At 40.1% G+C, this 12,559-nt stretch overlaps 2 protein-coding genes across 3 annotated transcripts in view; one reads left to right on the top strand and one right to left on the bottom strand.

Annotated features, from left to right (window-relative positions):
* Positions 1-3,503, top strand: part of P2RY14 (purinergic receptor P2Y14) — a 56,027-nt gene extending 52,524 nt beyond the window's left edge. For both annotated transcript variants that reach the window (XM_077765909.1, XM_077765910.1), the window contains one exon: positions 1,390-3,503. In XM_077765909.1, the coding sequence (XP_077622035.1) occupies positions 1,413-2,435 (1,023 nt within the window). In that variant the 5' untranslated portion in view covers positions 1,390-1,412 and the 3' untranslated portion in view covers positions 2,436-3,503. The remainder of the gene's footprint in view (positions 1-1,389) is intronic.
* The window catches only part of MED12L (mediator complex subunit 12L), a 325,934-nt gene that overhangs the window by 197,992 nt on the left and 115,383 nt on the right, over positions 1-12,559 (bottom strand). The gene's annotated exons all lie outside the window — the stretch shown is intronic.

Here is a 12,559-nt window from a genome sequence, read left to right as displayed (position 1 = left end):
GGAATATAACTCAACATAATAAAGGCCGTATATGACAAACTCACAGCTAATATCCTACTCAATGGAGAAAAGTTAAAATCATTTCCTCTAAAATCAAAAAGAAGACTATTGCCACTTTTATTTGACATCATATTGGAAGTCCTAGCCAGGGCAATTAGGTAAGAAAAAGAAAGAAAATACATCCAAATTGGAAGGGAAGAAGTAAAATTGTCACAATTTACAGATAAAATATTATATATGGAAAACCCTGAAGACTCCACCAAAAACTGTTGGAAATAATAAATGAATTCTGTAAAGTTCCAGGGTGCAAAATCAATATAAAGAAATCTATGTTTCTATACAATAATAATAAATTGTCAGAGAGAGAAATTAAGAAAACAATTCCATTTACAGTCACAATAAGGAGAAGAAAAAATATGTAGGAATAAATTTAATTAAAGAGGTGAAAAACCTGTACCCAAAAAGCTATAAGACAAAGATGAAAAAAATTGAAGAGCCCACAGAGAAATAGAAAGATATCCCATGCTCATGGACTGGGTTAATATTATTAAAATGTCATACTATCCAAAGCAAATTACAGATCAATGCAATCCATATAAAAATTCCAATGGCATGTTTTTCAGAGAAATAGAACAATTTAAAAAATTTTTAACGTTTATTCATTTTTTTGAGAGACAGAGAAAGTGTGAGTTGGAGGCGGGGGGGGGGGGGGGGGGGGGAGAGAAGAAAAAGAAAAAAGAAAAGAGAGAAAAAAAGAAACAGATTCTCTGTCTTTATAGTTTTGTTACTTTTTTGTTTTACCTTTTTTTAATGTTTGTTGATTTTTGAGAGAGAGAGAGAGAGCGCGCGCGCGCAAGACAGAGACAGAGTGAGTGGGGGAGGGGCAAAGAGAGAGGGAGACACAAAATCCAAAGCAGGCTGCAGGCTATTAGCCATCAGCACAGACCCCAATGTGGGGCTTGAACCCACAGACCGAGACATCATGACCCAGCCAAAGTTGGACACTCATCCTACTGAACCAGCCAGGCACCCCAGTTTTGTTACTTTTTGAGACTTTATTTAAATGAATACTTTCTCAAACTTTGGAGTTTTAAAAGAAACTGTTCTCGTTTTAGGGAAACACTGACCCCATGACCTACAGTTCTCACACTGTCCTGCCTCTCCCATTTTTCTTTCTTGTCATCTGTATACTCTAGTCTTCCCTTTCCAAAAGGACGGTAAAGAAGAAGGGAGGGAGTGAAGAAGGAGTAGCTAATACAGCACTAACACTTAATTTCAAAAATACAACAAATGGTGGTTTGACTATATCCACCGGCCTTTATTATTTGGCCAATTATTCATTAGGTGCCATAAGTCCCCTCGGAGTGACTACTTCCCATTGCTTTCCAGGCCTCCCCCGCAGAAGTTACAGCATGATAAATTCCACCACCATACAACCTCCAAACGAGGCCTGCTCCCAGAACGCCCTCATAACTCAGAGGATCATTCCTGGGCTCTACTTGGTGGTCTTCATCGCGGGGATCCTGCTCAACGGCGTATCTGCGTGGATATTCTTTTATGTGCCCAGCTCCAAGAGTTTCATTGTTTATCTCAAGAACATTGTTGTCGCTGACTTTCTGATGAGCCTGACTTTTCCCTTTAAAATTCTTGGGGATTCGGGCCTGGGACCCTGGCAGATAAACGTGTTTGTGTGCAGGGTCTCAGCTGTGCTCTTCTATGTCAACATGTACGTCAGCATCGTGTTCTTTGGGCTCATCAGCTTTGACAGGTATTATAAAATTGTAAAGCCTCTTTTGACTTCCTTCATCCACTCAGTAACTTACAGCAAACTTCTGTCAGTGACGGTGTGGGTGCTCCTGCTCCTTCTGGCTGTCCCCAACATTATCCTGACCAACCAGAAAGTGAGGACCGCGAAGGCTACGCATATAAAATGTGTGCAGCTTAAAAATGAACTGGGACTTAAGTGGCACAAGGCATCAAACTACATCTTTGTGGGTATCTTCTGGATTGTGTTTCTTTTGCTGATCATTTTCTATACTGCGATCACGAGGAAAATATTTAAGTCCCATCTAAAATCCAGGCGGAATTCCATTTCGGTCAAGAAGAAATCTAGCCGCAATATATTCAGCATCATGTTCGTATTTTTTGTCTGTTTTGTGCCCTACCACATTGCAAGAATCCCCTACACGCAGAGCCAAACAGAAGCTCATTACAGCTGCCATTCGAAAGAAATTTTGCTCTATGTAAAAGAATTCACTCTACTACTATCAGCTGCAAACGTATGCCTAGACCCTATTATTTATTTCTTTCTATGCCAGCCATTTAGAGAAATCTTATGTAAGAAACTGCACATCCCATTAAAAGCTCAGTATGACTCAGACACTTCTAAAACCAAAAGAGGAAATACAATGCATGAAAGCACAGACACTCTGTGAATTCCCACCTTTCAAAAAGAATCCATGTACACATTTTGCAATCTTAAGTTACATAAGAATAAAAAAGAAACATGTCCATGCTACTAAGTATCAGGTCTAGGCATTACTATCCAATTTAGTAAAATAATAAACAAAATATAACCTCCCCCTGCTTTTTTGTAACTGCAGAGGAAAAAGTAATACATGCATTGTTCAATTTTATTCCATCAAAACAGAAGCTTCCAACTTATAATCACTCATTTGGTCAGTTAATGTAGAAGTTTAATTAGCATAAAATAAAGGAAATAGGAAGCAATCAAGACAATTCACTGGGGCGTGTTCCTTCTCTAAATACAGGAATTTAACTTATGTGGTTTTTTTCAACAGGGTTCCTCAAGACCAACCTAAAAGCAGGCAGAGTTTCATTAAGAACTAGAGGCCTGTTTGGAGTGAAAAAGTCAAATTTTCTCTGATTTCACTTAGGAAATCCCCTACTGATTTATCTCATAGCATTTCAAAGGAAAGTTTATATAAATTCTGTTCTTTGTAGTAAAAACAAAATGTAATACTTTTTCCGGTAACATTTTGAAGGTAATAATAAGATATATTTTGAATGTTTTCTATCAACACTTACTAAGCTACATGTTGAGCCTGCAGTTCTGGTGTTAAAATATTTTTAAGTGGACTGTGTTGAAGGAAACTGGATATTGGTATATGTTGCCAGCAATTTCCTCTATTGAATGCTATAGCGGAAAAAAAAATATGACTGGTACAAAGACGCACACACAAACTAACACACAAACATATACACACAGCATGCATATGCACACATATATCTAGGGCAAACAGTTTTCTCTGAAGGCAACTGGACTTGAAAAAAAGGAAAATCTAAAATTTACAATTATGAGTGAGAAATTACACATGAAATGAAAATTTGTGACATTTTCTGAAAAGGAGATGGATTTAAAGTATGTGGATATGGGATGTGGTTGCTGACTTGTGAGGTATCAAAACTAAATTCTTTCTCTGCTCTGAACTGCCTAGAAAATATCCAGAAAATACCTTCCAAATGTTATTTCCAGACATCGTTGTAGGTCATGTATATATACTTTTTTGCCTTAATGTATATGTACTAATAAAAATGTTATTTTCAATAGTATCAGGGTTTTTTCCTTAAAAATCAAGGTATGAAAAAACAATGACAAATTATTTCATAGTCAAGACATGGGTGGTTTCTTTAATATGCTCAATTATGCATGAAGACAGGAAGATAGGGGCACCTGGGTGGCTCAAGTCAGTTAAGCGACCAACTTCGGCTCAGGTCATGATCTCACGGTTCGTGAGTTTGAGCCCTTGTCGGGCTCTGTGCTGACAGCTCAGAGCCTGGAGCCTGCTTTGCATTCTGTGTCTTCCTCTCTCTCTGCTCTCTCCCCTGCTTGCACTCTCTCTCTCTCAAAAATAGACAAACATTAAACAAAAAAGTTAAAAAAGGAACAAAGTTACGTACAGAATTCAAAAATTTTATTTGCCACTTTTTCAAAATTAATATTTCATATGCTCTGGGACCTCCTCAGCTTTTAGGAAAAACTCAGAAAGTACATCTTAAGTTGAGAAGAATTGGGAAGGTTTTCACTCTCTCTGTCCATCTTCCACCCTGGTAAAAACTCCCTGCTCCCAACTCTGGGTCAAATATCCTCTAAAGAGAACAAAATCACCAACCTATGATAAACATGCTTGGCAAAAATAAACCTGCTATATATGTTTGGCTAACTATCTTTGCAAAAGAAACTGGCTATTTATTCTTCACAATTTCCAAAGGCCAAGACAAACTAGTAAACACTGGTGGTTGTACCTTGCCCCCTACTGGGCCACCGGAGAAAAACGAAAGCAAAGAAGAAATTGAGTAGCACCAAAATACCACCTTTGTAACCAGTGAACTAAAACAGATGGGCGATGTGGAAATCAAGGTTTTTCAGGAAACAACATGCAAGCCAGGTGAGGATACAGTAAACAAAAACTGATTTAACAGATACTACATACAAGGTCCAGAACCACAACAAAAAACATGGTAGAGGCAGGTCAACAGTGCATTCACACAGAAACTTCCCTCAGATTACCAGTCCTATTTTCTAAATTATGTTATGAAATGATCTGCTTCTTCTCTGTAGCTAGTTTATAATATGGTTTATGATACATATTTATCACACAGAGTGTAAAACAGCATTTAATCATATTGTAGAAGCAGCACACTGAAATGGTTAAATTTTAAAAAGTGGCATTAGGAGAAAGTGGTTCTTTTGTGGGGATGTCCTGTCAGGAAATGGTAACTCGCAAGCCACTAGTATCTTGCAGGGATGTGGTGAGCAAAAAGGTAGTAATAGCTCTTACCTCTGAAGGCCAGTTCCCTCCCAGCCACTCCTCCCCCACACAAAGCTCACAGTGTGGTTTACCCAAAAGGAAATCTCGTCACTGTAGGGGGATGATCTGCTATGAATAATGGCAACTTTTGATCTCACAGATATTTTCTGTATTAACAAAAATACTTTCATCTTCTTCTTGTCCAGAGTCAAAGGATGTAGGTAGCAGAAAGAAGATTAAGGACAGAATGGAGAACTCATGGTACATACGTTCCTGCCATCCTCAAGTAGAAACAAAAAATTAGTGTTAAGGGTGTTTTCTAGAATTTCAGGGTTAATCTTCTAGGTGAAGGCAATGCATCAGCATTTTTTCATTTGTAGGTAACATACAACTACAACTAAAATTAGACTCCTGTAATGAAAACATTCATTGGCTGACAGACTAAATTTCCAAAGTTGTGGACATGGTTTTATTTCAGTGCTGATGTAGGGCCTCCATAATGTCACCAAGGCTGGGTTTATAACCCTTTTTTCAGCCACCTTCCATGGTGTTAGTTTCAACTCCTAGGAAGTTGTGGGCTCTTTTTTGTGTGGTAGTAAAATGAAAGAAGCACTTCCAGTCTTGAGCCAGCCCTCCAGAGAATTTCTTCAAAAATCTAGTACTTGCTCTCAGTAGGTCAAAGGAGTGCATGTTCCATCCCAACCTTGAGCCAGTGGGGTCAGACATGTGGATTCTCAGTTATGGTCTGAGCCTCACATCAAGGGGCAGAGTGGGTGCTGTGGCAGCATATGGCGAGACCTGGAGAAAGTGAATTTCTCAAAGGAAAAGCCTCACTTTCACTGCTAGGAAAAGAGAGTCTGCAGGCTGAGGAGATAACCAACAGGTGAGCACCATGGCGGGGTTGGGGGGGGCGGGTTGGTAGACAGGCAGACTTCTGTACCGCATCTCTGCAGGCAGCTGTCTCCTGTAATCTTATGTGATTATCAGCTCTTTGTTTCTTGATTCTTCTTATGCAAATATTTCTTTTATATATTAAAAAAAAATGCTTTAGAATATAGCTGAGTCAATTATGCATCACAATGGAACTGCACTTTGGTTAAAATGTGAGAATTCTTCTTAATGCGAGATTTTTAGTCAAAGTCAAGAGCCACTTTTGAACACCTTTCTAGTGGATTTCAGCAGTCCACATGTTGCAAAGCAGCTAGTAGCACAGCATGTTCTATCCACAGGTGTGTTTTCTTTTTAATTGCTACCCTAACAATTAAAAATTTTGTGGCTTTGTATCTCTTGAAAACATGGGGAAACACTCAGCTGGAGCTAACAACCTGTCACAAGTCTTTCTCAGGAGGCACAGGCTCCCAGCTCTCAACTCATTATCATCCATAGCTTTCCCTGTTTTCTATTTTTCTTACAACTGAGTGTATTGCCTTCTTTTCCACCACAGGCACCTGAGTTTATAAGTTGCACTGCATCTCCCAAGCACTTGAGGACTTGCTCTACAGAGAGACCTGGAAAATAAATGTTCCCTGTTGCCCAGGAGCACTGCAAAGAAGTTTCTGAGTTGACAGGAAAATATAAGAAGCTATGCCACTTCTATCTCTCCCAGTCCAATAGAAACTGGGGTATAAGCATGAAAAGCAATGTTATATAAATGGGCCCGTCTCAACAGCGAGATACATGAAAAGTATCTTCATTGACAAAGTTTATGAGACTACTTGCTACTTTTTGAAGGTGTTCCTTATATAAGTCTGACTTCTCTTATGGCCAAAATTAAAATCTCCTCATGACCCATCCTAACCCACTTACCAGTACCCACAGTGCTTTGGGGACCTGAAATCCAAGACTCTGGACCCAGGGCCATCTTGTTCCACTCCCAGCCTCCAGATGCCACCAACTCTAACCCACATATCAGAAGAAGAGCAAAATTATACTCCTTCTCCCTTCTCTCCAAATCCCAGGTCACTGGCAAACTCCTAAATCTCCCTCCAAAGTGCTTGATAAAGTCCTAAGGGCTTACTGTCCCAATCTTCTATCTTCCGAGATAAAAGGACATCGAAATATGGCTCTCGTCATCTCTGAACAACACTGCATACTACTTAAACTAATTTGATAATCCCTTTTCTAAAGGAAAAGATTCTCTACATTTAACTGGTAGCTGTTCTCAAGCTGTTAATTATTTACCTTCTACTTTTTTTTAATGTTTACTTTTGAGAGAGACAGAGAACAAGTGGGAGACGGGCAAAGAGAGTGAAAGAGGCAGAGGATCCAAAGCAGGCTCTGTGCTGACAGCAGTGAGCCTGATGTGGAATTCGACCTCATGACCTGAGACGAAGTCAGATGCTTAACCGACTGAGCCACCCAGCTGTCCCTACATTTTACTTTTTACACCATAGCTTTCTGAAGGAACACCAGCTCTCTCTGACATTTACGCATTAAAATGAGAAGTTAATCCTCATTTTGTTTTGAAATAAAGGCCAATTTCAACTCCATATGAAATTCACCTTCAGTTTAAAAATCAATCCCAATACAAAAAAAAAAACAAATAACAAACAACAACAACAACAAAAAAACACACAGAAAACGTGCACTGCCAAGACCAAATGTATCTTCATAACTGGTTAATGCTATGAAAGTAATTAGGTAAATAAAATGGAAAGCTATTTTTGATAGGAAAATCAGGACTTCCACCAACGTTATTCAAAGTAAGAGCTCAAGTGTTTTTAAAATTACACTGAGTATGAACTGGCTTTGCACAGCATAAGAAATCATCAACCAAACAAAAGCCAATCTACTAAATGGAAGAAAATACTTGCAAACAATATATCCAAAAAGGGATTTGTATCCAAAATATAGAAAGAATTTATAAAATCCAACACCAGGAAAACATGATTAAAAACTGAATTGAACAGCCATTTTTTCCAAAAAAGACATACAGATGCCCAACAGACACGTGAACATCACTCAACATCTCTGCTCATTTAAAAAAATGGAAATCTTTCAAAAGAACAATTAAGGGGACACCTGGGTGGCTCAGAGGTGAAGTGTCCGGCTTTAGCTCAGGTCATGATCTCGCAGTTCATGAGTTCAAGCCCTGTGTCCAGGCTCTGTGCTGACAACTGGGAGCCTGGAACATGCTTGGGATTCTGTGACCCCCCTCTCTCTCTGCCCCTTCCCCACTCGTGCTCTGTCTCTGTCTGTCTCTCTCTCTCAAAAGATAAAATGTTAAAAAATTAAAAAAAAAACAAAACAAGAACAATTAAGGGACACCTCAGGGGCATAGTCAGTTAAGCATCAACCTCCTGATTTCAGCTCAGATCATGATCTCCGAGTCACAGGACTGAGCTGTCACATGGGGCTCTATGCTGTAAAAAGGGGAAAAAAAGAAGAAAGTGACCAGTGTTGGCAAAGATGTGTCAAAAAAGGAATCCTCATGCAAGCATGGGGATAAACTGGTACAGCCACTGTGAAAAACAGTACAAGTTTCCTCAAAAAAATTAAAAACAGAAATGCCAAATGATCCAGCAATTCAACTACTGAGAACTTACTCAAAGAAAATGAAGACACTAATTTGAAATGACATATACACCCTATATTTATTGCAGCATTATTTACAATAGCCAATATATGAAAGTAACCACAGCATACATCCATAGATGAACAGATAAAGATGTGGTGTATATATACAATGGAATATTACTCAACCATAAAAAAGAAGATTTTGTCATTTGCAACAATACGTATAGACCTAGGGAGTATGAAACTAAGTGAAGTAAGTCAGACAAGAAGACAAATAATGTTATGATTTCACTTCTATGTGAAATCCAAAAAAAAAAAAAAAGAATATACAAACAAAAGCAAAAGCAGAATGTTCTGGTTATGACTGATGAAGCACTAAGGAATACCTAACATCTAACAGAGAAGGAATAAAATAAAAAGCAATTTATGTTTCTTCAAATAATGAGGTAGCAGTAAAAACATAATAAGCCAACACTCAAACTGGCCTTTCTACTTTCTACCTACATCAAACCAGATCCTCTCCTCGGACTTCCCTTGCCAGGACTGCAACCACAGTCTGCTCCCCTCCCAGTATATACCACAGCCCAGACCTTACTTCTACAATGGTTACAGGCTCCCATCCCTTCCCATCCATATGACTGCAGCTCCTCATTGCTTCTCACTCAAAATGACCACCAGCAGCCCCTACTTGGTTTCTGGCCTTCTGCTTACCTAACCCTATGGAATTCAACACCCCCAGATTTACTGAGTAGATTTACTGAGCTCTCAGCTGTTATGAAAGCATCCAAGATCGACCACTGGGAATCAACATTTGGTCTCAGCCTTTTCCTAATGTGGATCCAGCTCAGGTACTCCAAGCACCTCGACTGCCTGAGAGTCAGCAAACACACATGCCGAAAGCTCAGTCATCTGCACCACCCCCCATGCCTGACACCATGTGCTCACTCCTCAGAAGCATCTCTTCCCTCACCTCAGTCAGAAAGACTGCACTGCCTGGATTCCCATGGGTTCTAACAGCATCACTGCAGGATCTCTGCATACTCCCAATCACCCTCTCTCCTCTAACCTTCTAAGCAAAGATTCCCTGGCCTGGGAGGTAAGAGGGCAGCCTGCAGTCAATAAATGTTGGAGGGGCGTGTGGCTGGCTCAGTTGGTTAAGTGACTGACTTTGGCTCAGGTCATGATCTCACAGCTCATGAGTTTGAGTCCCGCATTGGGCTCTGTGCTGACAGCTCAGAGCCTGGAGCTTGCTTCAGATTCTGTGTCTCTCTTCCTTTCTGCCCCTCCCCTGCTCACGCTCTGTGTTTGTCTCTCAGAAATAAAAAGAACATTAGAAGAATATTTTTAATTAAAATAATTTAAATAAATAAATAAATGCTTGTTGGAATTTTCCTTAAGTACTTAAGCAAAAAGCACAACCTCTCATGGCAAGGGATAGGGAGAATTTCTTCAGGGAACTTTCTCCTGGAAAGTGACAACAGTTTGTAAAATGTATTCTGAGCTTTGAAAACATATTACTCACAACTTCTTAAGAAATGGACCATAACCACTGAAAGAGGGGAAAAAAAGAACTTTGGTGACTAAAAAGAAACAAGATAACCTTTAAGAGTTCTTTCTTAGGGATTTCCCCCTATTAATTATTTCATATCCATGAATCAAATTGCATAGTCAGACCTCACAACTGAAACGTAAAACGGACTGTCAGCTGACCCAGTTAACAATGCACGGTCAACAAAAAGGGAGAAAACAAAAAGGACAGGCAAGGGGAATGAATATGCTCAGCCACTCTCATAACTGAGTTCACATTCCAAGGATGTGCAAAACACTGCTGCCTTCAAAACATTTCCAACTTTTGACTATTTCATTAAGAAGGGAAAACTGAGATAGAGTTTAAGTAATGCAGAAACAGCCACATCTTGGAAGCTCCATGTCCATGCCTCAGTTTTAAAAGTACTCTTATCGGGGCACTGGAGGGGCTCAGTCAGTGAAGTGTCTGACTCTTGATTTCCGCTCCGGTCACGTTAGGTTTTGTAAGATCTCTGTTTGGGACCCTCTCTCTATCCCACTCCCCTTCCCCCAAACCCCCCGTCTGCTGAAACACACTGCTGCTCTTGCATGCTCTCTCTCAAAATAATACACCTGTTAAAAATAAATAAAGTACTCTTGTCTAATCACATCCATCACTCTCAGATGGGAAGCTCCCAGTCTCAGTGACAGTCAGGGGGAAAAGCCCCCTGTGGTAAAGGGGATTGTGTGTTTTTAACAAATTCCAAAATGCGACCCTAAAGCACAGTGGCACCAGAAAGAAGGTAGACAGGGAGCCACACATGCTGCTGGAGAACTACTGATCACCAGCACTTCTGAATTGAGGAAGAGCCCCTTGCCCAAGGATCATAAAAACACTTCAGGACACAAACTACTTTGAGTTGAGGCCATCCTGAGTTGCAAACTCTGAAATTCAGTAGCACCTGAATTCAAAAAGCTGGGAACAGGAAGCAGGGCAGTGGGGCTGGGGCCGCCGGAAGGACCTGTGGACTACTTTATAACCACTGCTTGCCGCTTCTTCAGTTTAAGACGCATAATGAAGGGGCGCCTGGGTGGCTCGTTGGTTGGGTGACTGATTTTGGCTCAGGTCGTGATCTCAAAGCTCGTGGATTTGGGCACCAAGTTGGGCTCTGTGCTGACACCTCAGAGCGTGGAGCCTCCTTCAGATTCTGTGTCTCCCTCTCTCTCTCTCCCCCTCTCTGTGTCCTTCTCCCACTCGTGATCGCTCTCTCAAAAATAAACATTCCTAATGGAGGGCCATGGGGGAGGAGGGGAAAAATAGTTGGGGAGAGGGAGGGAGGCAAACCTTGAGAGACTCTTGAATGCTGAGAACAAACTGAGGACTGATGTGTGTGGGGAAGGAGGGGGGTGATGGGCATGGAGGAGGGCACTTGTGGGGATGAGCACTGGGTATTATATGGAAACCAACTTGACAATATTAAAAAAAAAAAAAAAAAGTGAAAAGATGCCCACAGGAAATAAAACCACTAATTTGAAGCATTCAAAAAATAAATAAATAAATAAACAACATTAAATGAATGAATGAATGAATGAATGAGCATAATGAAGCACCAGGATACTGGAGTCTAACTGTGCAGCTTTGGGCAAGGCCTTAGTTTCCCCACCTGTCAAATGAGGATTCTCCTAACATCTCATGGATTTTGTTAGAGCAAATAAGTTCTCAGTCCCATGTCTGGCTGTGGCAGTGACTACCTACTCCAATATTCATTTTCCCGTACCTTATTAGCTCCAAAGGACTACTGGGATATGTTTAAGAAACAAATTTTGAGAATGTCAAGCATTAAAAATGACACTTCTACCAAAACACTGCTTGGTATTTGTGCTTGATAAAATCAAAGGCATGATTCGTGTGCATGGTGGAGCTGACTGCAATAAAAGTTTCCTTTCTGTCTCAACTTGTGGGGCAATTTTCTTTTGAGTTTTTAATTTTTAAAAAATATTTTTGCAAGACACAGAGAGAGAGAGAAAAACAGAGCATGAGCAGGCGAGGGGCAGAGAGAGGAGACACAGAATCTGAAGCAGGCTCCTGGCTCCGAGCTGTCAGCAGAGAGCTCAATGTGGAGCTCGAAACCACAAACCAGGAGACCGTGACTTGAGCCAAAGGTGGACACTTAACTGATGGGGCCACCCAGGTGCTCTTGATTTTTATTTTAAACAACAAAATATCCATTAAGGTAACAGTATGTAATTTCTTAAGAAGTTTTTGCCATGACCAAGGTAAGGAAAAAATAACTTCACCTCACTTCTTCCTATTTGGGGTTCTGAAATACTGGTTTAGTGATGACATCTCATTTCCCAGAACACTACCAAAGACACTCTGACAAACATTTGTCCTTAATGAAACAGATAAAAAAGTGACTTCTGGAAATTCAAATGGAACTCATGTTAAAAACAAAAACAAAACAGGGACGGTAGCCACAAAAAAGTGTATTTCCACTCTGAATAAACTTCCACAAAATATCATGTTGCCTCAACCTCATTCTCAAAAGGAAGAACATGGTTCAGTTTCACTATTAAAAGTTTGGTTGCTCACCATTCCAAAAAGGAAACAGAACACTGAGAACAAGGGTACTTCAGTTCATTTAGATATGGCAATCCAGACACAAAAGCTATGGCCTTGGTCGATTTTTAAGAAAAGTTGAACAGACTTTGTAATTCTGTCTACATCCCCAAAGAAAACGAGGAAGTAAACACAGATAAACCTT

Source organism: Crocuta crocuta, unplaced genomic scaffold (assembly GCF_008692635.1).
Source record: "Crocuta crocuta isolate KB4526 unplaced genomic scaffold, BGI_CrCroc_1.0 scaffold54, whole genome shotgun sequence".
Classification (NCBI taxonomy): domain Eukaryota; kingdom Metazoa; phylum Chordata; class Mammalia; order Carnivora; family Hyaenidae; genus Crocuta; species Crocuta crocuta.
The sequence above is the reverse complement of the archived record's forward strand: the minus strand, read 5'-3'. Positions and strand labels throughout refer to the sequence as shown.